Below are 27,544 nucleotides of genomic sequence, written 5' to 3'. Positions count from 1 at the left end.
ACAGAGACAGAGAATAAGAAGAAGTTGGAGGATGAACACAATTGTCCTCTTTACGACAGGAACAAACATGGCTTAAGGGAAACATTCATTTCACTTAGATTAGAAGCATCTGGGACTCATTGAGCAGCTCCAAAATAAAGACAAATGCCCATACTGATGTGTCAGTCAAACCAGCTGCCAAAAAAGTTGATTTTCACCATGTGATGATGACAAAAAGAAAACCAACTTTACATGTTCCGCATATTTACTTGACAGCCAACTAATCAACTAATCAATTTGTCAAAGTCAAACCGTCGCTGGTGAAGTGAGAAATACACTCTAATGTTAAATACACAACTGGAAGAACAAGTCCTGCAAGGTTGCACTCAAAACAAAAACACAGGCCAGCAACAAGAACACCAGTGTAAAATTGAACAAGTCTAAACTGCCTCTTTGAGGGTTTCAGGGGGTTAAATGGCAAATATGACCCAGATCACAGTGTGCCTGATGCATGTATTGCATGTGTCTGTCTGAAATGCAGCTATGTGGAGGTGGAGTCTGTTTTTTCTGGTTAAACTCCAGCCCAGGGAACACCTCACTGCCCTGTCTGTCCACATGTTTCTGAGTGATGCAGTAAGACCTTATATGGTCATATGGCTGCTCCACAGTTACAATAGAGAATGAAAAAAATGAGCAACAGAGGGAGAGACTGACTGAGAGAGAGAGAGAGAGAGAGAGAGAGAGAGAGAGAGAGAGAGAGAGAGAGAGAGAGAGCAGGACAGAAAACAAAACAGATTGAAAAAGCAGTGAAAACAGGAAATGTGAGAGTGAATAAAAATGGGAGCAAACCAGAGAGTAAAAAGAGAGAGGCAGGGGGAGGGAAATGGTAAGATTAAGAAAGAAAGAGTGAGGAGAGGTGGAAAGATGCAGAGAGAGAGATTTCAAGAGGCCACATGCTTTCCTCTCCTTCACCACATTACTCATCCAGGCTCTTGCTCTCTTAATCCTGCCTCTTTCTTCTCCCCCATCTACCTCACTCCCTCTTTCTCCTTCCTACTCTTTCCCCTGTGGTACTCTCAAGCCATGAGCAACAGGAGGTAAAGGGTGTATAGGATTTAGAATTAATGACCAACTGAATGGTGTTTCCTACAAATGGACATTTTGTGTTTCCTTTAGAGCAAAAGTGGTCAAAAAAACAAACAAAGAAAAACTGAAAGAACTCGACCTTCGACACAAATCAGTGTGAGTCAGCAGAGGCTGCTGTATTAAAAATTTTAAAAAATACACCAAAAACTAAAATTCACTTGCTGCCAACTTTATTGCCAAATTTATCAACTGCTCAAATCCTAATTTGGGGGAACAGAGTGGAACCTTACTGTGCTCATTACTGTCAAATCTGGAAAAGATTCAGGATGTCTGCTGGTCACAAAAAAGGTCTGCACAGTAAATTTTGTAACAGATAATGTATAGACAAGCTCTCAGAAGTCCCTAATAGGAAAAGCTCATGTTTAAGCTTCGTAGTTTGTTGCCATCTTAAAAGCAACAATCTCTAACTTTTGCAGAATGCTTGTAACAGCGGCCTCTGTGGCCACAAGTGGTAACTACAAAATTGTGCTGCATTAAATTCTCCTTCACAACTGCACGTACAGGAGGGGATGAACCAAGTAGCAACAACTCTTAAAAGGACTTATACCATCTGGGTTTACTGTACTTCCAGTAAGAAAGAAATAAATAAGACCTTGAAACAAGTCTGTAGGAGTGACAGCGAAGGCCAAGACGTGCCCCTCCCATGCTGGGTTTAAATTCTCCATCAGCCACAGTGTCCACAGGCTGCTGAGGAGGGGGAACTATGTGGAGCGTGTCAGTGCCGAAGCTCCGGTGTATGACGCCGCATTGCTGGAGTATCACACCGTGACCACTTGCTGCTGGCCGCTCATGAACACAAGCTGCTCAACAAGTCGCAGCTAGTAAATAGTGCACGTTTCACTGACTCAGCAAAGTTACGTAGTGCGAGAACAAGCATTAGGTGTGGTCATGAAAGACCATACCTAATCTCCCTATTAGAAGTCACTGTACTGTCAAAATGACTTTGAATATGTTGTTTTGTAGTAAAAAAAAAAGAAAGAAAAAAAGTTAAATACTGCTGCTTTAAAATCAATTTTATGAGACAAAATTTACAAAGGCAGTTAAACTGCTGTATGCAAATTACCAAATGATGTCACATGCTTTCTTTATTGACTTTTAACCAGTTCAACCAAGCTCACATCCTGGGTACATTTATTGTGACTTTGCATAGGTTGGCTATAGTACATTTTTACCTGAGATTAAAAGCTTTGACTTTGACTTTTTATTTGCATTGAAAATTGACAAGCAAGTTTTATAGATACAAATTTGAAACCCCTCCAGTTCTCCTTCATCAATCTCTGGCAAACATCTACCTCTTTCTCACTGGTGTTGAACGTGGATACACACACACACACACACACACACACACACACACACACACACACACACACACACACACACACACACACACACACACACACACACGCTTCACTAGATGTAGAGAGGGATGTAGATCTGCTTTCTCCCTCTTTCACCTTCTTCATTGACTTATTAGGGCAAGCAGAGTTTTTCATTTTCATAAGTCCAACGTCATGAACAAAATAAAAGAGAGGCAGTAGAATGGGAAATGTGCTCATGCAGGAAATGTGTTTAGGGAAATGGCTACTTCCTGTTTTCCTGCCCCAACAAGCTGATCTAAGAGCTTCAGTAAAAAAGAAACACCACCTGCTGACATTAATGCACTGTGACGTAATACACAGTGCGTCGTACCTCACACACCGTTATAGTGCTGGCTGCTTGCCCTCATGAATTGACAGCTGCTGAAACAAATTGTGTTGGTGATTACCTCCAGGTGTTGCCGGGTATTAAATCTGCATTCAGTTTCCAATAAACTGCGCTCAACAAGAACTGGAAGCGTGTTGTTTATTCATAGTACAAACGATGCTGCACGGACAGTTGTTTTGGTCAGTCAGTTAAAACTGGATATGTTTAGGTGGTCACATTTATATAGAGAAATGAAACAGGGATGTTTACATTAAATGTAGAGAGTAAATGTATGGAGTCGATTAAGGGTGTGGTCTGATTTAGAAATCAGGAGGACCTCCATCTCTTGACAAGAACTACATGCGCCAAACAACCAGTGTAAACACGGTACCTTGATGTCAAAGTTGCAGTCAAAGCGCTTGATGAGGACGATGAAGGCGCCCGTCAGGTTGTCCCTCGGAGGGGGTTCGATGGGCTGGCATGCATTTTCTGGCCGAGCACCAATCAGGAAGCCCTGTGGGGATGACATCGACGGACACGGTGAGAGAGAGACATGACATATATCCAAAATGAAAACTTCATTCCTTGAGGAGTTAAACGAGTTATTTTTCAAACACAGATGTCCATTATTCATTATAAACTTTTCTATAAGAATCGGCCTTTCGTTGTCAAACAAACTTCCCTTTAACATGAAGGATCATCTGTATTCCAGGAAACTCATGAATGAAACTGTTGTGTTTGTCAGACCAAATAAACAAACATCCAATCATAACTATTAAATTGCTGATAAAACAATCATTCTATCTCACATTGTTTAGTTTCGCTTTTTGTCCCATCAGACCATCTGTGCTCCAATGCTTATAAATAAGAAGCTACACCGAAACAGTTCGAGGTTTTGCTTAAGGGCCCTTAGCTACTATTGTCATCGTTAATCGGTTTTATATTGTTATACGGCAGGCAAATCGCTTACCAAAAGTCATTTTTAAACTCAAAATACATCACCGTGTCATAAATAACAGTGGCATGTAGCTACAGGACAAGTAATGAGCACTCATGAAGATGATCTTTCTGTAAGCAAATCCTTTCAAAGATATGATAATGCTGGTTTCCCAAAGTCTAATCAGCAACATCTTTGTTTAACCTTCCAGCTCTCAGATTAGCAGCATCACAACCACAGATGAAAAACAAAAAAACTAGGAAACAGTTGCAACAAACTTAAATTAACATGGTAATGCAGGCATAATGAACACAAGACTTTTCCCTTGACTGTATAATGTTACTGACATATACAGTATAATTGTATGTGTATTATAGTCAACTACATTTCAGCGATGCTGTTTGCCTTGAAAAACTCTGCCTCTTGTATTTCCCATCCTCCTTTCTCTCTCTCTCTCTGCTGCTTCCTGTCTCCGTCCCATTTCCAACAACAGCTTTGAAGGGACTGATGAGAAGGAGATAGAGAGAAGAGAGAGGAAGGCTGACGGTGACAAAGGGAAAAAGAGCAAAGGCATAGACAGCAAAAGATACAAATATGAAGGATATGAAGAAATATGATGAGAAATGGATACTAGAAAAAAAAACTGAATGGAGGAAGACAAAAATCGAAAAAAGACAAAGAGAGACAAGCAAAGAACCAGAGCAGGAATTATGAAAGGAAAACAATCAAGATAAGAGGAGGGTGTGACCTGATGGTATAAGACATTTCAAAACCTCTGCCACTCTTATGCAAGTGTAACTAACACCACTGTGTCAGAGCCAGGGCGGTAGACAGGAAGTGTGGACTGCTGTGGGACTCTGGGACTCAGGGACTCTTTCATCTCTCTCTGTCTCTCTCTCTCTCTCTCTCTCTCTCTCAGAAAGCCACTGCTAAAAAAAAAACCTAAAAAAAACCTCAGCCTAATATATCAAGGAGAGTCAGCACTTTCTCTCACACACACACATAAGGTCAGTGTCAGCCAGCAGCAAAGTGATTTCCTGCGATTATATCTTACCTGCTTGCCACACTGAAGTGACTCCGAAACAGCAGCTGAGCTACATATGGAAATGAGCACTGTGACAAAATCACATTTACTAACAAATTTGTCGCACTGAACTGCAGCAGGGTGACAAAACTGCTGACTAAATGCACTGTCTGGCAGTTTGACATGAATGCGACTCATATGCAAGGGCAGATTCAGGGACGAGGGAAATCTTTGGAATTTCACATCACACACGGGGAACGTGAGGAATCCCCCGCTTGCCCTCGACACCATCACCTCTGGGTGCCTCCGGTGCAGCCCAGCCTTGCTGCTAAATGACATCACTGTGCCACTGCCTCACATTCCTCCGCCTGACTTTTTAAACCAGTGACAAGAGCGCCCTCTGTTGGGTAAAAAAAAAAAAAAAAAAAATAACCTTCTAGCACTGCAGGATGCAGAGACAAGAGCAGGCTGAGGAACAGGAAATAACTGGGGAAGGAGGAGGGATCGGAAAACAGACTGAGAGGAAACAAAAATTCTGTCAGTCCGAGGATTTCGCATTTAAAACCACAAGACCCGACTGATATCACCTTAAATCTGAGATGTTAGATTCCAACCAAAAATCGGAGTCTTTTTGTGGAACAATATGATTTTTTTAGTCACCCTGTAATGCACATTCACTGGGGTTTTGAGACCACAAAGAAAAAAATGCCCTTGTGAGTGCTGCGAGTACAACACGTTCAGAGAAAAGCCTAAATTGGCTTGTACCGTCCTGGGTATGAGGTATATGAGGACAAAGAACAAATTATTATGTTCAATACATCAATACATTAATCTCCCTAAGAATGGCTAAATTGTTGGAAAATAATGTCCAATTATTGCATTGAGGCCAAGGCGTAAAACTTCAGGGAAACACCCAGTGAAAACAAATGATTCATAGCATGAGACGTCGGAGGGTATCTCAGTTCACACATTCAGTCGCATCCATCTGCACAATTAAACAGTGGTGAGTGTCAGAGAGACTGCGGCACTGTCAAATATGACATTTAGTAGCTCAAATTCATCAAAAGAGCCTGACAATATGATCCTGATGGTGAAAACCCAAGGCCAGAGGTGGAAGGACAGTAAATTGACTCAATCAGCTATTAACAAAGTATTTGTCTTACTATATTACAAAATAAATGTTTTGCTTGAGTTCACATTTTGAGACAAAGTTCAAGTCTGAAATAATTACTCCAGTTTTGAGGTATGATCACCAACCTTTAGTCTTGACAGCTTAAAATCGAGACACATTTTCTCAAATTTGAGACTAAAGTTGGCTGGCTTTTGTTGCCTGTTAGCCTGAGTGGGTTGTAACCGAGCAGCCCGGTGAATTAGCTATCAGCTCAAAGCTTACAGAAAAACACACGGTAATCCATAAATCCAAAGAAAAGCCACATTAAAACACCCCTATCTGCTTCTTTTATGTCTTATGGTGCTGCCAAGTGTATCACTTAAAATGTAAATGTAGCCTGTTTCTGGAGCCGGTTTCTTCAAAATTAAAGTAAAATTAACATTTAAGAGAATCAGTGTTAAATATGATTTAAAAAAAAAAAAAAAAAAAAAAGCAAGTCAAGCAGCAAATATGCTTTCATTTCTGTTAGTTCTACTCACTGGACATCAACCAACAACAGAGCATGCTGAAATAGTGCTGAGAAACTTTGGGATTTCCTGCTGTTGCACAATTTAAGAGGAACTAAAAGGTTTCTCTGATGAACTTTTGCAAATTATTGCACAGTGATTACACTTAATCCTGTCAGTGAAAATCTCGCTCATATGGCTTGTTTGCAGCTTGGCTCTAGGTTGAGATAAGAGAGAAACAAAGGAATTAATAACTTATTCTGTCTTGACTGGGGTTTGCTGTAAACAGATTAAAGCAGCTGTGTGACTCGCACTCAGATTCCGTGATGTTCAGATTCCCCACTTGAACCTGCCGAAGCAACTTCAAAACCCCCGAACTCGTGTATGACCACAACAGGAAACAGGTGAAGCTAACGAAATCACTTTCAAACATGCAAATAGATGCTACATGTTATCTCTATACCTTGCACTTTTTACCATTACGTTACTATTTACTGCAGTGAGTAGCGGTGGTGTGGCTCTGACACTTGACCATCTTACTGAGGCTTATCCCGTATGCAGACTGGACAGGAATGCCAGTGAAATGGGGTGGCTGCAGCGTAAAGGAAAAAAAAAAAAAAAAACTTTGTTTTTCTGGGTCACATTCAGGGAACTGTTCTGTCTCCCTTCCTGTTCACCTTATACACCACTGACTTCCAGTACAACTCAGAGTCCTGCCATCTGCAGAAGTTCTCTGATGACTCTGCAGTGGTAGGATGTATAAGGGACGGACGGGAGGATGAGTACAGGGCAGTAGTGGAGGACTTTGTGGAGTGGGCGGGAAGAAATCACCTGCTCCTGAACGTGGCCAAGACCAGAGAGATGGTGGTTGACTTCAGGAGGAAGGCGACGGCTCCACAACCGCTGAGAGTTCTGGGAGAGGAGGTGGACATGGTTGAGGAGTACAAGTACCTGGATGTGTCCATCGACAACAGACTGAAATGGAAGACCAACATCAATGCTGTCTACAAGAAGGTGATGAGTCGACTCTTTTTTCTGAGGAAACTTCGATCCTTCAATGTGTGCAGCATGATGCTGGAGATGTTCTACCAGTCTGTTGTGGCCAGTGCTTTGTACTTCGCTGGGGTCTGCTGGGGGAGCAGCATTGGAGCCGGTGACACCAACAAACTCAACAAGCTGGTTAAGAAGGCCGGCTCTATCATCGGCTACAAACTAGATAGTCTGGAAAAGGTGGTGGAGAGGAGGACGCTGATCAAACTATTGTCCATCTTGGATAATCCTGTCCACCCTCTCAACCACCTGCTGCAGGGACAGCGGAGCACTTTCTCTAACAGATTCCTCCAGCTCCGCTGTCACAAGGACAGATACAGGAGATCATTCCTGCCCACTGCCATAAGACTTTACAATAACTCACCTCTGGCAAAATCCATCACAGTACAAAAACACTGTTGACTGTGTTTCTTGGTTGCTTGTATATTATATGTATATTATATATATAGATATATACTGTACCGTATGTATATATATATATATATATATATATATGTTGACTGTGTTTATTGGTTTGTTGTATATAATATATATAGATATTTAATGTACTGTATATATACTGTATGTACACACACACACACACACACACACACACACACACACACACACACACACACACACACACACACACACACACACACACACACACACACACACACACTGTGCATTTTATATTTTATATTTATATTTTTTATTTTATTGCTTTTCTATTATATTATTCTATTCTATTATTATTTTATTCTATTGTTTCTATTATTGCTCCTGTATGTATGCTGTTGTGGCGAAAAAATTTCCCCTCGGGGATTAATAAAGTATATACCTACCTACCCTACCTACATTCAGCTGAGAAAATGTGGGAAAGGGAACGATAAACCTGACAAGCCCCGCAACAGAACTAGAGAGAGAATAAAGCCGCCAATAACACTGTTTTATCAATGCAAAGGGCCACCTTACAGTTTCCAGGAACTACCTCTTAATCCGTGCTATCAAAGTAAAAGTGCTCATAGTTGTGTATATATATATATTATATCCTAGTGACCCTAAAGTGGGGGTGAAAAATTGGCAGTCAGAGATGAGCGAGATGTGATATTGTTTAAATACAATGATGATATTACACATTTCCTCTCCAGAAAGACAGTCATAGTGTTGTTCACACAAAAAGTGCCACCGACAGTTAAGAAAGTACAGACCAAGCAAGAGAAGTACAATTCCTGGCTCCTCTCTCATCTCCACATAGCCGGCCAATCTCAGCACAAACTCGATGTGAATGTTGGATTGTAGGTTGTGGAAAGTTACAGTCAGACAGGCCTCCCTCAGTCGATGTCAGGATGGTGTGGGGGAAGCTCGTTCTGAAGCTATTCAGAAAACCCTTCCTCCTTACAAGCAGTTCGAAAGCATTATCAAGGCTGCTTCAATCATCGCAGCACTGACAGGACTTCCAACGCTCTGCTGTAGAACAGCTATGATTATCTCATTATCGTACATTTACCATAACCAGGCACAAGATAAATGACTCATGCAGTGCTTCATCTCCGTGACGAACCCTCGATGAAACTGAGAAAATCCTTCACACGTTCCTGTCAGTGTGAACGTTTCACTTTTTTCCTTTTGATACAACAGACGCACATTTAAGCAAACAATTGGCTTGATCATTTTCTGAAGCCAACAAGTTTAACAAAGTTTTTGCAGTCTTGGCCTAGAGCGAAAGAAAAGTGGCAATGCTCCGTCTGTTGGAAAGCAAGAGCCTCGCTGTATAGTCTAACAGATGCACTCCAACTGTCCCAAGTCCAAAATATTTTAATTTAATTTAATGTACTGACAGACAACCCTTTTTACATGTATACATCACATTACAATGATGTAAAACTTCTTTTGTTAATCGTTTAAATGTTTTAGAAATGATATTTGCCAGCGCTTTACCACTTGCGGTGACGTCACTTCATGTCGTACACGGCACAACGCTAACGTTAGCTCGACACAATCGGATTCAGACACGGTGACTTTAGCAAGTGGAATTTCTAAATGGCAGCAAGGTCCAAAAAAAACCTTGAGAGGAAAGTGACGAGTCAGCAGTTCAACTGCACAGTGGCCCCACTTCTCGCAAATGTTTGCTTTGATTTTGAAACAGTAGCCTTATTTGTTATAATTTAAAGCTTTCGGGGGCTGTTGTATCGTTAAATATGTGAGAAATTGGTACTTGGGAAAATTGTCACCACTTATAAAGCACTTTTAGAGTTCTCAAGGTGTTTTACAGTTTGCCTCCCATTCTCACACACACACACACACACACACACACACACACACACACACACACACACACACACACACACACACACACACACACACACACACACACACACACACACACACACACACTAAGGTCACACACTGTCATCGGGTTCAGTGTCTTGCCCAAGGACACTTCAGCATGTGGACGGGAGAGCTGAGGGATCAATCCGCCAACCTTATGATTAGTGGGAAACCCGCCCCACCAGCTGAGTCACAGCTGCCAGGAGTTGTAAATGGTCTGAGAGGTTTCGGAAACTGGTCTAAAGCAAAATAGAGGTGGTTCTGAAAGTGTAGGTCAGACCTTCCAAGCTTTTTAAGTTATATTTGAATTCGTTTGGGCGTGGAGGGCCATTCTCATCGTGCGATGACATGGTCTGTCTGGCCTGGGTCCATTTGCTGATGGAGCTCCATGAATGAGAAAAGAACACCTATGAGACAACCTTTCCCTGAAATGAATTAAATTTGTCAATTTTGTGACAATTTAATTGGCTCAAAATTAGTGAATGTAATTGGTCTGAACGTCATAGCGACCACTGTCACCTCTACATGTATGGCAAAACGCAATTCAGTAGCGAACTCAACATAAAGTCTACCTCCTCATTTCAGTCATTGGGAATGAGAGCTTTTATTAAATGTGGCTGCCAGGGTCATGACATAAAAATGTTAATCCATCCAAGATCTGCACATGATTATCGTGTGCAGCGGATGTTGGATCCTCAGACAGCTCTCACTGAGCAATAAGCAGGGTACACTCAGAGTACACCAAAGTCTATTAAACATCAGAAAAGTGTCCATCACAATATCTCTCGTGAGAGAGGACAATGAGAGTCCAAAACAATGTCTAAAAATGTTTAGTTTTTCACCCAACAGTCCGAAAACCCAAAATATGCTGTAATTTCCGACCAATAATAGCAGCAAATTCTCACATTTAAGCACAAGCAAATTTCTAGGTCATTTATTCTTACATAAATTACTATTACAAAAACAATAGACAATTAATTTAGTCTCTTAACAGACTCATCATTGCAGCTCTATGGTATGCAGCCTCCTCGTGTGTAGCATCGCATTGGGTCAAGACAAGATGTCACATGGGAAGTGTTTCCTTACTTTACAGATAAACAAAACCTACAAAGCTCTTCAGTTAAATGCTTTTATCTGGAGCACAATTAGAAGAAATAACTGTGGATGTGTCTGTGCAAAGTTTATCATTTGTAATCATTCTGCTCCCTCTACACAAGTAACAAAGGAAGTTAGTCAGAATTATTTAGAAGATGTAAAAAAACAAGGTTGTAGAAGCTTTAACTTTATATTTTGTCACTTGTGGAAAGGCATAAACACAGAAATTAGGCTTAAAAAAAGATATATATATATTTACACAGTTTTATTTAGACATATTTTACAGGGTAAGATTGTGGGTCCTCTTCAACTGTTGCTGCACTATCCAAACCGCAAAACTTTCCAAAGGCAACTCGTGTGTCTCCTCTCAGACTGAGTCCACAGATCACACTATAATTGTGGAAATGAAAGTGGGTGCACTCAGGGGAGTGGCATGCCAAGAACTTTACTGTGAAAAGGGAACAGAGTTATATCAAGTTGGGTATTGATTTTTGGTCAGAGTCTAACGTAAAAAAAAGGCCAGCATAAGATGTCAAAGTGCTAAATCTTTACATGTGTCTGCAACAATATTTTAATTTTTTTTTATATATATATGTATATATATATATATATATATTTACCATTTAGAAAGTGTAAAACAGTACAGCACATAGTTTTTCCTCTGATGTTTCTCTTCTTCTTAAACTATATACTTTTGTGACACTGCATTTTATGAGAAAAACTAACTTTTTCTCCAAAAACATGTTTGGTAGTTGCAGTTATTTCACACAGGCATTTGGCACCTAAAGCATACATACAAAAATAAAATAATTTAAATTGTTATAAACATGGAAAATGTATGTGTCAAATAAAAATAACACTATTCTAAATATTTATTTTTGTGAATGCAACATATTCGGATTCATTTTAGTTTACATTTCCAGTTAAATAAGTTTGACATTGCCTAATTCATCTACAAACAATACTTATTCTCAGCATCCATCTTATTCAATCTGATATTAACCAGAACACATCAAATAAAACCTGTTCTGTGTCTTCCAGTCTACGACACATGGTGTAACTTTTATACGGACAAGATCTGTAATGCTGCATATTAACGCCACCTTGATCTCCAACATCAAACCAGTGAAATGAGCACGTGTGAGAAATAACTGTTGCGTACTGGGTGGATACTGTACAGGCATGCAGTGGTCTCGCTTTGAGACTCTGAAGCAACTGTAAACAGCCCATGTTGAGCAAATGGAAACAGGGAAGGCTCTGTTTGTAGCCTCCTTCCCTGAGGGGGAATCCTCCAGAGACCAACAGCCTTGTGCTGCCTTGTGATACCAGAGGTTTTTCTAGGCTTTCTACAGCTGCAGCTCTGCTACAGTTTAACTTACGATGTGAAGAAACGTTAACAAATTCTCAATAGACATTGCAAGTGAATAGTCTACACATTAACAAACAACTTCACAGCTACTTAATAAATCTCTTTTGGTTGAAAAACCTTTGGGTTATTTATATAACCTCGGTTCTCTGGATAGTGTGAATAAGTGGCTCACTTTAGGGAATGCCAAGGAATGCTATGAAAGAGAAGAGTTTTTGTAAGGCGTGCCCCCTTCCTTACTGTAAATGCATTTATGAAACAATGGCACAAATATTATGTATCGACACGGTGTGATAAATGAGGTCAGTCATGTTTACCACTGAATTTATTACAACAATTTACAGGGTCAGTTTTACTATAAACACCAGGTGTACTGCCGGAGTATTAAAAAGGAAGCATGTGGAACGAAATACAAAAATTATATAACCGTTGTTCTACAGTCATAACATTAGACAAGGGGGCGAATCTAGGTTTGATTCAAAGGCAATGGGACATCTTTTAGTTTCTTGAAGACATTTCAAGTCTCATTCAAAAGGCTACATCCCGGCCATGGATTGTTTAGGACACAATAGTGTTAGCACTGTGACGTTAACGATCCACAGGATGGCCAGGTGGGTCCCACATGTGACCTACATGACTTTGAAGGTGTTAACGGCTCAAGTTAAAACCTGGAACTCCCCTCCAGTCTACCAGAACTAAAGAAGCCTTTTGATTGACAGGTGAAACGTCTTCAGGTACCTAAAAGAAGTCCAGTTGCCTTAAGATAAAAACCAAGCTTGATCACGACCTCGATGACTGACGGATTATAGTGACTGTAATTTCACAACCAAACAACTATTTGGTGTGTAAACTAAGGAAATGAGAAATGATCTTCTATTGCAGCCTTAATCTGCGATAATGTATCTGATAATGTGGCCATATTTTACAGTAAAATGCAACTTAATACAGCTGCTGCATGAGACAGCTCGCAGCTAAACTCACCCAGACAGATACAGATGTAGATTTAGGCAGTGACTATAAGGGTAACTTTGAGAGGCCTTCAGTGACTAAAGCATTCGGCCTCTTTGCCTCAGTTGGACAGGAGGAGGGAGAGCAGTGGTAACAAAATAAATAATAATTATATCAACGATAAGATCAAGAGATCGGATGTGAAGACTAATAATCTTGCACACATATACAGAGCAACATGACTGTGTCATACTCCCTACTGTTTAGCTGGAATCAGGTGACACATTACCCACAAACCTGCCTGTGCAGTGACCTACAGGCACAAACATGTGTACATATATTTGTATATTTGTATCAGTGAGTATGTGACAGAGTTGATTTATTTTCCACAGTAGTTAAAAGGAGCATACCAACCTTTCTGGCATCAACAAACACAACCCATATTTATATTTTTAAATGAAAGAGTTGGACATTTTTTTCTCATCAGTGGTGAACATGAACCTCTTTTACTGCCAACTGTGTACGAGTGTGGTCTCAGTGTCTTAGCAAGGTAATCCAAGAGTGTTTTTTTTTTTTTATGTCAGGAATAACATGGTTACCTCCACAATGACTGGTCAGCAGAAAGATTACTTTAATTATTACTTAACACGCCTACAAACACGTAGGTCATTTCAACAACAAATTCCACCTCCAAAGAAAAAACAATTCAAATATAAGCAACAAAAAACATGTCGGAGTCACAAAACACTACTGCAAAAATAAGAACAGACCAACTGTAAAAATGGTACTGTTAAAATCATCCATTCAGTTTGTAGGTGGATTTCTGAGATTGTAAATCCCAAACTTATCCCGATACCAAGAACAGGGAAGTCCATCAATGAATGTTTGTTCTCTGAACAATGTCTGCACTTTGGATGTTTTATGTCTCTATAAATCTCCTGTGATCAGTGATCCTGTCTTTTATTAAGAGCTCAGTTTCAGCAATATATCTCTTATTGTACAAACAGCTGATCATGTATATATCATATATTTTGTTTTACAAGTAATGAAGCTGTTTATACACTTGGTGTGCCACCTGCCACTGGATGAATGGGAAACAGGAAAACTTGTGTTCCCCTTTAGAGCATTCACACTTCATGGGGTGAGATACTGCGGCTTTAAATCCTAAAATATGACAGTGTCACAACGCATGTGATGTTGCCAAAATTATGCTGCGAGACAGTCAGAATGGTGTAGCGATGCTAAACATGGCAGCCTCACATTCAGATATTATCAATGGCCAAATATAAAGTACTTAACTTGCACACAAACACTAACACAAAACAAGACACAAAGCTATCAGCTAGCTCCTGTGAGCAAGAAAATCTTTGTACATCAACAATAACAACAACAAGCGAGCTCTTCACTGTGGGAAACACCACAATGAGCAGCTTAGATAGCAGACATGAATCATCCCTTGTGTCCGTGAGCTTTGTGGATGAACCGGGTTACCCGGTGCAGGCTGGCATACAGAAACCTCACAACAGCACACGCTGCTACGACCCACAACACAGAGCAGCAACGTTTCAGAGCAGTTTCACAACGCATGTTTTAAAGTGACGGAGCTTCATTGAGGTCCAACTGAAGAGTAATGTGGATACTTTTTGCAGTGGATTGGCAGTGTGTGATTTTTTTCAGTGTTACTACACATATATGCACTTATGCAAATTATTAGTTTGACTTAATACTTTTACTTTGAAGCTCCATCATCCTCTCAGGCTTTGCCATTTGTCACTTTTATGTTTCTAGCTGATAATACTTTGAAATTGGCCCCGATAGCCACTGTTTTCACGAAATTTACTAACGCTTTAAAAGCATCCTAAAAGTTTAAAAAAGTTTCAAATATAATTCTTGTTCATAAACCGATATGCATTTCTGATTAAGCTCTGATTAGAAAGGTAAAAAAAGATGTTGTTTTGTTCAGTTTCTAGTACATTCAGCAATATAACACCCACTTGCTCTGTTTTGTATGTATTTATGGTTAATCTTTAATTTTCAGTGGATCTGTATCATGAAAATGTGCCAGTAAACAACCAACCCAGAACTCATAAAAGCAACCCATGACCGTCTTGCACTCACCTTCAGTCCATCGCTGGGCAGCCGGTAGCCGAACCGTGCGGGCAGGTCGTCAAAGTTCTCAGTCTTGTTGTCAAATGAGTACTGAAAAATGGGAAAATTAAATTACCTGTGGTTCACTGATGCAGAAACAAGACAAACTGGAGTTTCTACATGTGACTGTTGACCTTTGACAAAAACTCCAAAACACAACATACAGGCCTGAGATACCTTTTAACATTCCTACCATTTCTAACCCGTTTCCAAAAAAAGTACCACGGACATCCCATAGAAGGGTTTTCTCAGTGGGGGTGTGACTGTGGCACTGTCATATTAAAGTGGTATGTTTCTACGCATAGTTCTGCGTGTATTTGTGAGAAGAATCACTCACAGCAGCGATGTCCGCCTCCACAGGCAGCAGGTTGAGGAAGGCGAAGAGCTGAACGGTGAAGATGGTGTAAATCTGTGTGGCCGACAACATCAGCATTCCCAGGGACAGCAGCATCCTGGCATCACGTTACGACCCCCAGCTGCTATGCCACTCACTCATAAACATACAAAAGCATAAACACACACACTTACACACACACACACTCACTCACACACGCACCCACACACACACAGGCCTGCGGTGGAGCCCCTATAGAAGGACTTTTGTGGTCACACCTGGAAAGAAAACGGAGTTTATGTATATAAAGCCTTTACGCCATTTTTCCCAAAGGCTAAACAACTAAATACTGTTTTATGTAAGAAGTGATATATAAGAAGAGGTATGAGCTCATTGTTCAGTAAATGCTGAATCGTAATTTTAACCTCTTGCGAGAGCAGGCTGGCGCACACATGGTGTCTTTTTTAGAGACATTGTCATTGCTCGCTTCTTCCACAGTGGGACATGAGGTCCAGAGGAGTTACAACACGGCAACCTTAAAGTTTTAATGCTGATTGGGCGTCTGTCATTGTTGCCATTTTAAAAGAAAAAAAAGGTTCCTCAAGCAAAACACAGCATTCAGCACAGTTTCTCTGACTGCTTATTACTATTGTTTTAGACGTTTGACTCTTGCTGATTCCTGGTGCAGTATAATGTCCAAGCCTCGGTCTCGCCCAGCCCTGCATCTAGCCTTACCCTTATCTCACATCCCTTGTGAGGAGTGCGAAGGTGTAATTTTGTACGATTTCAGTTTTCAGAAAACATTTGGTGAACGCAGGCATCCATCATTTCGATACTAAATTCAATCTTCTGCAAAGACTGTCAAAGCGGAGCTGATTGGCTAATGTGAAAGCAGCACACACTTAAATGTTTGTCACTTTTGCCACCTCCCTACTGTTTATTTTCATTCTTCTTATTTGAATACATTACAGACAACCTAGGTAGGTAGTCACTCTGTATTCAGGGCATTTCTCTCTCCTGGATGCTGCTTTTCACTAGTCGTACTTTTTCATTTAAAGGAAATACCCGTCCATATAAAATTATACTTTTTAGAGAAAGCACAAAGCACAAAGAATAGAGATAAGTAAGTACATTTTTATTAGATTACCGTTGTGCCTCAGTGTCAGGACTAGCTTGCTGCTCTGTTCCTGTGAGACTTTATGTTCTTAGCTGCCGAGTTGCTTCACAAAGACATAAAGTGAGCTGCACACCAAACATCACAGCATGAGGGGCTCACAGAGCTCACAGAGTGAAAGGCCTTATGTGATCTGATCAGGAGAAACCAACAGCTACAGGTTTGCTGGGTTGCAGTCAGAGCGGGGAGGTAGTATTTAAGGAGTGCATGGATAGTTATGTGCATTTGACAGAAACTGAAGAATGTTTTCTAATTTGATGAACATATCACGGGTGTGTGAGGAAGTAGGCGGTTTATCTGGGTATTAGACCACTGCTGAAGTAAACTTCTTTTTTTTTTATTATGTCGTCTGCTCACTATCAACAGATTGTTTCATTGTTACTCTGGTTGATAGCATTATTTTCCAGTGCAATGGAAAAGTGTCTAGTTTACTTAAGAGTTACTTATAGTACTGTAGCAGTGATGCTTGTATCATAGTAGCGTGTGCTCTCAATACTCACCCTAAACATCTGCAACATGTTAGATTACTTTTGGAAAATTATTTCCAGACAAACTTGATTGTTTCTTAAGCAGCGCATCCAAGTAACCTATAAGACTCTCACTGTTACATTGTTGCCTCAAACTAAACAAGTTTCAGTAAATATCTTTTAAAAATACAAAAGTAACCTCAATATGTAATTGTTCATTGTCACATAAAAATAAAAAATAAAAAATCAGCTTTACAGCCAAAATAAATACTAAAAAAATGCATTCACATAATAGTTACTAATCAAATCAACATGTCCAAAATGGATAATTCTACAGATATATCTTTAAACGGCAGATAAAACAAGAAAATCTAGCTCCATTCGTGGAATCACACCTGCTTTATACCTCCAATCTGTACAATTCACTTTGAAAGCACTCTGGTTCAATGCTAAGCCCTAATCACATCTGTGTAAAACAGGACAGAAGCTTCATTACGTAACTTTCCCTCCCTAATGTCCTGATAATGCTGAGGCTGCTGCTGTTGGTCTGACAGACTGAGAAGCTCCGGTACAGCTGCTGCTTTCAGAGGGCGTAGACCGATTTCCTCAGTCAGATCTGAACATAGACGTACATCACAGATATGTGCTACTTTCTGGAATTTCTCTTCAGCGCTTCATAGTTCTTTAAGTAACTGGTGGCAGCCATCAAACTATAATTTTAGGTTTTCGGAAAAAAATATATCGTCTTGTGTTCACAGTGAGGTCAAACTTTAATCAACTTATTCCATTCATTCTCCTGTACAAAGACGCCAAGTCTCAGCAAAATTAATATTATAATATCTAACCGTATCCCAATCAAATTAACCAGGGAAATGATTTGAGTCTTGTTTATTCAATGATCAATAAAAGACAACACAGAATATTTGCGATGGGTGATATGGATTAAATATTTAAAGTACATATTATTTTAGATAGTCATGATTATTGCAATTTTCTGACAAATGAATTAAGTAAGATGTCTGTTTTGAGGGAGAATTAAATATCTGTCAAATCAAGGAACTTCACACTAGTTGATGCAGCTTGAAAGCAATCTTGCTCAGCGGTTTAAAATATGACCACGAGAGCTACCGCAGCATTAACAGTCTCCGACGACTGACGAATTTCTGTTATGTGCAGTTCTTATCGACACATTGGCCACCTTTAAAGTGTATTTTCAAAAACTGTCAAGAGTCAGAGCGTTTCAAAAAAAGAGTTGAGAGGATTATAAATGTTACACGTATTGTTTCAAATGACCCGCAGGGTGTTTATTCTCAATGAAAACAGTAGTTCACAATTATGAATTACGTGAAAATTCTACTATGCACGATTACCATTGGTATTGGGCAATAAAGGCCGATAAAAATCACACCTTAATGATGCCATGTATCAGGCGTGAGGGTGTGTACGCATGATGTCATCACAACTCTTACACCGAGCATGGAAGAGAGGGGGGCAACAATATTTCTGAAGTATGGAGTTGTTGTTTTTTTTTTTTTTTAAGTATCCGAAACAGATATAAAAGTTGCTATTTGCAAGAGCGAGATCCAAGCCTGAAGAGGCAGGAGGAAATGTGCTTGACAGAAAATGTAACTATGAGTAATTATTGCTCATTTTACATCAGTTGAAGCAGTTTTCTTATTCTGCACGGTGACTGTGCACATTTTAAAAAGTACTGGCTGCATCTGCCAGTGGACCATCACGATAAGAGCAGGCATAATAATATGTTAATTCCACCGCAGACGAGATTTGATGTTCTCTCCAATTAAGTTTAAAAAAAAAGGGCCTATAGCCTAAAGAAATGGAAAATATCAGCATTTCGGATATCTGTACAAAAACCTAATATCCTATGTCCCTAAAATTCTTTAAATCCTTAAAACATCAGAAGCACTAAACATGGCAGAAGATGGATTTTCTTCTTCTTCTTTTTTTTTTCCCAGAATAACAGCAAAGATAAAAGAGGGAAGCGAAAGCAACATCGTTCATAACAGCAGTGAGCAGATGATGACTAAACATCAAATGACAGTAATCAGGTTGTGTTAAGTCTTCACATGAAGTAACAGAGAGATGTAGACAACAAAACACAGACAACATCACGATCAGTCGATCGGAAAACTGCCTTCAGACTAAACCTCAACATAACGGCTTACAACACCTCAACAGTTTCACCAATAACGACGGCACAAGATCATCGTCAGGTGCTTTGAAGCGGATACGTGATTTTGAGGATGCAGCTGTGCACGTAAATAAAAGAGTGAGGACGCCCTGAAGGTGTGCAGCTAGCTACGGAAAAAAAAAAAAAACCACACACACACACAGCGAGTTAGCTTGAGGCTAGCATGGGTAGCTAGCTTGCGCCACCTCCGTGTTTACCTTAATTTCTGCTCGCAGGCTTTTCTTGTCCATAAATGTCGCTGCTGCCGGTGACATTACTCTCCTTTCCCGTGCGTCGTGCGAAGGAACGTGTACGACAGCGAAGGTTTTGGATGCGCCTCATCCCGGGTGAAAGGTGGGTCAGACAATATGGTCTAAAACGTTACAGTTTAATCCGCTAGCTTCTTGTTTCATGTCAGAGCGCACACTTCCGCCATACGCGCCGCTCCGCCTTCGGATTCTGATTGGACAAGAGGTTTGTCAGTCATTCTGTTCCGGAAATGACTCTGGACGTAAACAGAGCCCACGTGATGAGCCCAAACCATTTATACTGCCTTTTACAGTCACATGAACTGAGCCTCCCACACCGCATTTACTGCTTTATGACTGCTGCATTGGAGCAATGGGAGATTAACTGGTAGCAGAATTGAACACTTAAAAAAACGAAATATTTTAAATGGAAAAAAGTATTTGCTCTTTCTTTTTACTGCGAAAGTTGTCAACCTCCCCCTCAAAAAAAAAAAAATCTGTGGACACTCACTTTTAAACCTCTAGCACCCTCTATAGTAAATGGGGTGCATCTTCTCAGTTTTTGCTTGCTTTTTTTTTTTTTAAATGCCATTGACCAGAAGTGAAAAATAACTGAATGTATTTACTGGAGTTCTTGTGTAACTACTGCAATTATGGGATGCTGCCATAGGTTGTACATGCAACAACACACGAGTAAATAGAAGCTACTTTATAAAGTGAAGCTTTATAAATATTATGCATTGCTATGAATTCATGAAGATTAAAGTGACGTTTCTTTATTAGTACATTTAATTTCAAATTTCCTAAATGATTATTTTTTACTATATTGCTTCCTTTACTGCTTACGAGCACGACTTTATCACTGCCAAGATCCACACATTCGATAACTATCTATATTGTTCAGGGATCCATTTATTCATCTATGAAATAGGAAAATGACAGTGCTCCTTCTTCCTCCACCAACACTGAAAGTCCTCCACAGGTCACCAGTCAATCACAGGGACAACACAGAAAGACAGACAACCATCCATTGCTAACAGTCACATCAACAACCAATTGAGAATCACCAATAAACCTAAGACGCATGTGTCTTTTGTCTTTTTTTTTTAAGAAGCCGGTGCACCCAAAGAAAAGCCCACACAGCTACGGGGAAAACATGCAAACTCAGGTTCAAGCTCAGAACATTCTTGCTGTGAGGCAACAGCGCTAATGCTGAAAGAAAGAAATTTATACCCCAAAAATCAAACCATGGATTTAAAAAAAAATATGGATATATTTTACAAACCAAACTGTTAAAAGGGTACAATAGCAAAATAAATGTAATAAAAAATTTGGGAAATTAGACTTGGAATTAAAAGTTTATTGTGGTAAAAAAAAGGAGCATGTGTGATCTGCTACGAAAGCAGTGACCTTTATATCTCTATGGTACGCTTAACTTTTTCATCTTCGTGTGGATACAAAACTTATCAATATTTCTATACTTAGATATTTTGTATGTTCATAAAAAAAGAAAAGAAATCCTAAGTTAGAGGTTTGGAATGTTGAAAAACATGCGTCACTCTTTCCTTCAAGCCAACACTGAACACAAAAACCCCAGGAACTGCTTCAGACTTTAAAAGGTCAAATGCAGATTAGCTGTCTCTTGTTAAAACCTTAAAGAAGTACTATAAAACTCTTAAAAAACATTTCAAATTACTCTAACCTTTAAACCTGTGTGAAACCAGTGGGTAGTCCTTTTGTTTCTCAGTAAAAGGCAGGGTTAAGAGTTGACGTAAGCACATTAGGGTTGGGGTCGGATTTCCAACTGGACTCTCTTAAAACTGTTTGTAGTACTTTTTCTCTTGTGATAGTCCTCTCTGAAAATACAGTATGCTTGTGTACTGCAGTGGACAAGAACACAATAGAACAGAAACAGGAGACATTAACAAATAATAAAGCCAAATTTACTTCATACAGTAGCTGAATCAAGAACCAGAAGCACAAGTCAGTCTATGCACATTGTACTTGAACTGTAATACTGCGTAATGTTTTCCTCAGATGATAAATCTGAGGAACTAAATTTGAACTTTGTGACTGACAGTCATGTGATGAAGTCTTATTGTTGCTGCAAAAACAGTCAGGTGTACAGTTGACGTGAGACTCGTATTTAAGTTTCTATTTAACTGTTTTTATGCTTTTTTTGTGGAGAGACAAAAACGTCTCACCTACTAAAGAAACCATTTCAAAACTCAAGCAAAAATGTTAAACCGAGCTTAATCAACTTCCCTACTAATGTGGTAAACAAGAAATCTAAGTTTTGGAGGGAAATTTGGGTTTAAAAACATCGTCTTTTTGTTGAGCAGCACAGTGTGCCTTCTCAAACCCTCCCCTTCCTGCTGCGACTCTGCCTCTAGCAAACTAACCACACACACTGCTTTGTCCCAACAGAGCACAACTGATGAGCACAAATGCACAGAGGACAAATGCCCCAACAATGAGGGTCTTCATCTCTTACGAGGACTTCTGTGAGCCTTTTGACATCCCTCCAGATCAGACTGTAGGGGCCTTAAAGAAGATGGTGAAGGTAATACAAGTATCAGTTGTGGCCCAGGGCCTCTATAGTTAATTAAGTAATTCCTTGTCCAGATTTGACTGCTTTTTTTAAATAAATATTTTATGCCTTTATTTAAATGATAGTGAAGATAGAAAGGGAATGTGGGGAAAGAGAGTGGGGATAGGCATGCAGATAAGGTTCGACCAGCCAGGTATCCAACTGAAGATTTGCTGCTCAGGGCATTTGCACCCATGTAGGATGCAGACGCACCTCTCAGCTAGTGGACTGTTTGTTTTACCTGCTGTTTGATCATCTGCCTGATGATTTGCATGTATTATTTCAGGGACAAATGACTGATGTATTTATGATAACTTTGGCATAATGTTGCTATAATGGTGAAATATACAGTGCAAAACATTTTGCATAAGTAATTGGGTGTGAATGTTCTGAATATAACACCTGCACAAACTGTTTAAAAAAGAACAGCTAAATTTCTCAGTCACTGGAGAATATTTGTATTCAATGCACACGGTAAAGCAAATGCAGCTACAGACACTGAACATTAACTAACTAAATAAGAGCTTTGTTTCTTGAACCTGTCATGCCTCCATAAATGTCAACTCTGTTCTTTTCTGCAGGATAACTTTCTTGTGCAACTCTCTGATGACCAGCAGGTCAGGCAGTACCTTGAGCTGAGCTATAGTGGTGCATCACTGCAGGACAGCTGGGGTCTGAGTGACATCGGCATTACAAGCAGCAGTGTCATTGGATGCCTGAAAAAGGTATTAAAAGCTTAAAAGGGTTTCATGATTTGCAGTAAATAAAATCAGCGTACTGATCAACCAATGATGCACATTGAGAGAGAATCTGCATCTTTCCTTTAACCCTACACTGCTCCTTTTCTTTACATTTTTATATGCTTTACTTAAAAAAAAATGATTGCAGTGCAGTCCTCCCAACATTGCATCTGCACATAAACAAGACAAAAAGCAGATATTCATCCTGAAGATTTTTGTATATGGAATTGTAGGAGACCTTATTCCTAGTGTTACCACAATGTTCAAATCAGTTCAAATATTGTACGATAATGTCACCTCTGACTTTTCAACTGATATTCTCACCTCTTCTTTTCTTCTTTTTCCAAAGAAAGTTATTGATTTATATCAAGTGTCAGGACGATCAGGGGTTACACAAACCGTATTACTTTGACTCCTGGAACATACAGCATTTAGAGTCTTATTATACACAACTCAGATGGGTTTATATTTGCTGTCACAGAAGCCTTATGCTGAGCCTTTATGTTGCGGGACCCCTCACTCACCATCACTGACAATCCACTTCAAAAACACAATGCTCATAATCCTTTTACTTTAGCGCTGCTAAAATTAGTATCGCACTGCATACATATTCAGCACTTGGGATTATTTCTCATCAAAGACACCCATCTTACACTGAGAGAATTTAATGTCACACCGCCGCACTAATATGGAACAAGGTGCTCCCATGCGAGAGGCAGCTCAGAGAGAAAGAAGTTTATGGCTGTCTGAAATCTTTAGTTTGTCCTCATTATTAGATACTGGGACACATTACAAGCTCTTCACCAGGCAACATTGTGTAAAGGATGACAGAAGTGAGAGAGTAAGTCTCTCTTTCTGTGTGTTACCTTTTTTTTTTTTTAGCTTTTGTCATCCTTTAACATCATCTTATAAGAATTCTTGTTTTTATTGGCTGTACAGTATAGTCTAATTTTATCATTCTATATTTACTGTCTTGGTCTGGGTCACTTTGCTGTAACGTTTTGCATCTTTTCAAAGATACGTTTTTTTCCCTGATTTTGTCAGTTCTCCCCTCCTCCTAGGTGTATGTATTAAGTTGAAAATCCGTAGCATGCAAGATGGTAAGATATGTTGTTAATAGATCAATGTACATATCCATGAATGCTTGCAGAATCCTTATTTTTGCAAAAAGCCTTCCAGGTTCCAGGGTTTTCCTCTGTAACGTTATCTAGGCAGGTCACTACATACAGCACAATATAGTGTGTTTATTAAAGCAGGAGAAGCCTTCATTTTATGTGATTGTATAAAATGTCAACCACAGAGTGGCAGCAAACTCCAGTCTCATTACATGACACCTCTCATGGCAAGATACCATTTAGCATTTCTTTCATTTAGACGTTTTTTAGACACATACTTCTCATGAAATAAGGTTTTAAAACTTTGTCATTTTAACTATAGATTGTATACAGTCTGTTCTTTAATCCCTCGTGTTTGCTTGTAAAGTACTAATTGTAAAACTTTTACTGACTTATAAGTTATGGTTGTATGGGGATCATGGAATACATTTAACTATGTGGATAAAAACGGATAAAATACAATTCAATGTACTTAAAAGACTATAAAAATGTAAATTTGATCAATGTGGTTCTTTCATATATTGTAGATTTGAAAGTTTCTGCTGATGGTGGAAAGTTTGAGATTCAGTTTGATGCCCTTTACTTGAGAGTTGTATTTTATTAAGTATAGACACAAGATCTGATCCTGTGACAGCTGTTGCACTTTTGTCTCACTAACTACAAGGACCTTGTGCCATTTTGTTTACTTTTCAGAGTGAACAAAGGCCCGTGATGCGTGTGTTCAATTCTGTGACAGGAGAAACTTTACCAATCAGCGGAAATGAATCTCTCCTTCAAACATCTGTGGCCAAACTGAAAACATTGGTGTCCATGCAAAGTGGCATTCCAGTCAGCACGTTTCGGCTCAGCACACCTGCCAGTGTGCAACTCTATGACTGCAACTGGCTGCAAGACTATGACATCGAAGTGGGTATGATTGGCTTTTTTTTTTTGCACTGCGATCTGTGATCTATGTGTTTGGTTTTAGCTAATCGTCTAAAACTTTGTGAAAAATGTTATAATATTTGTTAATATGTCTTGGTTTCTGAAGCAGTACGTTACTTTCTATGTATAATGCTTTACATTGTGTTGTACTGAATACCTGCCCCCTCCTCTGGTACCTGTTCAAATAGCTTGTACTGCATAAACAATTTAAGCACCATATCAAAATAAATGCCTTGTACAATGAGAGTTTTAGATCAATGTCCTCTTTAATGACATGCATAATAAAATGTGAGGTTGAAATAGAAAAAAATATATATATTTAACCGTAGGCACTATTCTCCGTTTGGACGCATGGGACGGGTGGGTGGAGTTCCTTCAGGGTTGCCTTTGTGGCCACAGATTGACTGTCCAGAGACATCTATCAGAGGAGAAGCCAGTAATGAGGTCAGACATTTCTATGAATAAATGTTTGATACTACCTTTTCGGTTTGCAGCATATCAATAATATCTCACAAAAATGTGTTTTCAACATAGATCAAGTCACACTTTCCTTTTCTGCATTTCCAGGTTTCAGCTGCGGGTGGCACTGTACATCGCGGCCAGCATGGGTCAACTGGACCTGGCAGGATGGCTGCTGGAACAGGGGGTGCACCCTGGGGAACCAGTGGGGGTTCATCCGTACCGCCAGTGGTGCCAACAAACTGCCCACCAAGACACAGGAAAGTGTCCCATCCACATAGCTGCACAGAACAGTCAGCTCCTCATCCTCAAACTCTTCATCACCAAGAACCTTTGGAGCTTGGCTTGTCGGGACCCTGGAGGCCGTGACCCTTTGAGTATTGCCATTCAGTATGGTCACACGGATTGTGTGCGTTACTTAGCCAACAAGCTGTGCTCAGTTGTGTCTCTGCGAAGTATGTTCCTGCCCGTGCGCATCTACCTCCAGATAAAACGCTGGGCACGTTTGGGGCAAGAGAGAGTGGCCTCCAATCGAGGCCAGTTCTCCAATGTTGCCTTCACAGCCAGGCTGGGAAATATATTGCTGGTCGATGGCTTCAACCAGCCAATGATGTCTTCCAAATCCCGGAAAACTGAGACCACATCAAGAAGAAGTATCAAGGCCAAGGCTTTGCAACCTTTACCACCCATCAGCAACTCACCTTTAAGGTCACATCTCCTATTCAAAAGAGCAACCCTCTGTCAACCATCTGTGAAAGACATGCAAAAAAAGCAAAGGCAATGTATGAAGAGCAGAGAGGATGGCCTATTGGATCAAATGAAAGGAGACAACAACCTTTGCAAGGGAAAGTTTATACTCCCACTAATCAAGAGAGACAACATTCGTAGGCCTGTGTTTGAAGCGTCACCGAAATCCTTCCGTATTGTCAATGCACCTCTGAAGTCCTCTCACCACTGTGACCAGACACTGAGAGAAAATGCGGCATACTGCTTGACTATAGCCAGGTGTCTGTACTTTGCTCTCTATATGTTCGCATTCACTTAAACCACAACCTGTTTGTTCTCATGAATGACTCCTTATTCAAGTGAACAATCACTGCAATCAGTGAGGCAAAATATGTTTTTCCTGAGACTAATCTTTGTTGCCTTACTGCAATTTCCATTTTGTGGTGGTATTTGGTGGAAAATATGAATGGAAATTAAGTAACATGTAACATAAAAGAGAAACTATTTGTTTACTGTAATTACATATTAAAATATTATTATTATTTTTTTAATTATGGACGGCAAATTTATGCTACACATGGCAGCTTGATTATTAATAACTTGTTTTCTTTTTTTTTGATATAGCACCTTCACAGAGAAACCTTGGTTAAAGCAGCTGAACATAGCACGGACTCTCGTCAGGAAGTACGTCCACTCTGAGGCCTAATACTGATCAACATCTGGGTCAGGATCCTGCTACAGACGAGTCCAATCCACATCTGTCACAAATCAGCTGAGATGCATATGGATCTCCCATCAACTACTTGAAACAACACAGAATCCTTCAGAGTGACGACTGGAGAGCATATCTCAGACTTGTGCTGTGTTCCAGATGTTGTATTTGTGCACTGACACTCACAATTTTGAGTGCATAAGTGCGTTCACACTGTCAAGTACAGAAACATGCAGTGCAAGACAAGTACCTGGATGATGCACTTAAAACACCCCAAAAAAGAAGTGTGAAATGCTGGACTCTTTCCACCCTGATTGGTCGCCATCTTGGATCCAGAGAGAAAGGGGCGGGGTCACCGGTGTGAATAATTTTCAAATTAAGGCGCTGAGGAAGCTGCAGCTGTTCCTGAACACCGCACAAAAGTTGTGTTTTTTTCACTACTTCTGCTGGGAAAAAAAGAATCAGTGTGTTTATTAAATGTGTTAAACAGAGGAAACAAAAACACTTTAATTTCTGAGTAAAATAATTAAAGCTGAAGATATTTCGGAGGGTGATGTGCGA

The 27,544-nt window shown here is 39.9% G+C and overlaps 2 protein-coding genes across 2 annotated transcripts in view; one reads left to right on the top strand and one right to left on the bottom strand.

Moving 5' to 3' along the window:
- rnf13 (ring finger protein 13) overlaps positions 1-19,912 on the bottom strand; it is a 42,003-nt gene extending 22,091 nt beyond the window's left edge. The window contains exons 1-4 of the mRNA XM_069702235.1: positions 19,688-19,912; positions 15,641-15,915; positions 15,274-15,354; positions 3,200-3,322 (exon numbers count right to left, since the gene is read on the bottom strand). Of these exons, the coding sequence (XP_069558336.1) occupies positions 3,200-3,322; positions 15,274-15,354; positions 15,641-15,754 (318 nt within the window). The 5' untranslated portion in view covers positions 15,755-15,915; positions 19,688-19,912. The remainder of the gene's footprint in view (positions 1-3,199; positions 3,323-15,273; positions 15,355-15,640; positions 15,916-19,687) is intronic.
- Positions 19,913-22,190: 2,278 nt separating this feature from the next.
- Positions 22,191-26,977, top strand: LOC138623105 (protein ANKUB1-like). The gene is made up of 6 exons (XM_069702405.1): positions 22,191-22,280; positions 22,889-23,032; positions 24,856-25,072; positions 25,416-25,530; positions 25,654-26,253; positions 26,896-26,977. The coding sequence occupies exons 1-6, from the start codon at positions 22,191-22,193 to the stop codon at positions 26,975-26,977; spliced, it is 1,248 nt and encodes a 415-aa protein (XP_069558506.1).
- The last annotated feature ends 567 nt before the right edge of the window (positions 26,978-27,544 follow it).

Source organism: Brachyistius frenatus, unplaced genomic scaffold, assembly GCF_029030835.1.
Source record: "Brachyistius frenatus isolate BFR_SWC_R1_liver_20210118 unplaced genomic scaffold, ASM2903083v1 Contig_41, whole genome shotgun sequence".
NCBI lineage: Eukaryota > Metazoa > Chordata > Actinopteri > Embiotocidae > Brachyistius > Brachyistius frenatus.
Note: the sequence above shows the minus strand (reverse complement) of the source record. Positions and strands in the feature narration are given on the sequence as shown.

What these genes read in the sequence shown, in the direction of transcription:
- LOC138623105 (XM_069702405.1), top strand. Translation starts at nt 22,191, where the DNA reads ATGAGGGTCTTCATCTCTTACGAGGACTTCTGTGAGCCTTTTGACATC. An exon ending in GAGGAGAAGCCAGTAATGAG is followed by an intron (nt 25,531 to 25,653) that starts GTCAGACATTTC and finishes CTGCATTTCCAG; the next exon opens with GTTTCAGCTGCGGGTGGCAC. An exon ending in ATCAGCAACTCACCTTTAAG is followed by an intron (nt 26,254 to 26,895) that starts GTCACATCTCCT and finishes TTTTTGATATAG; the next exon opens with CACCTTCACAGAGAAACCTT.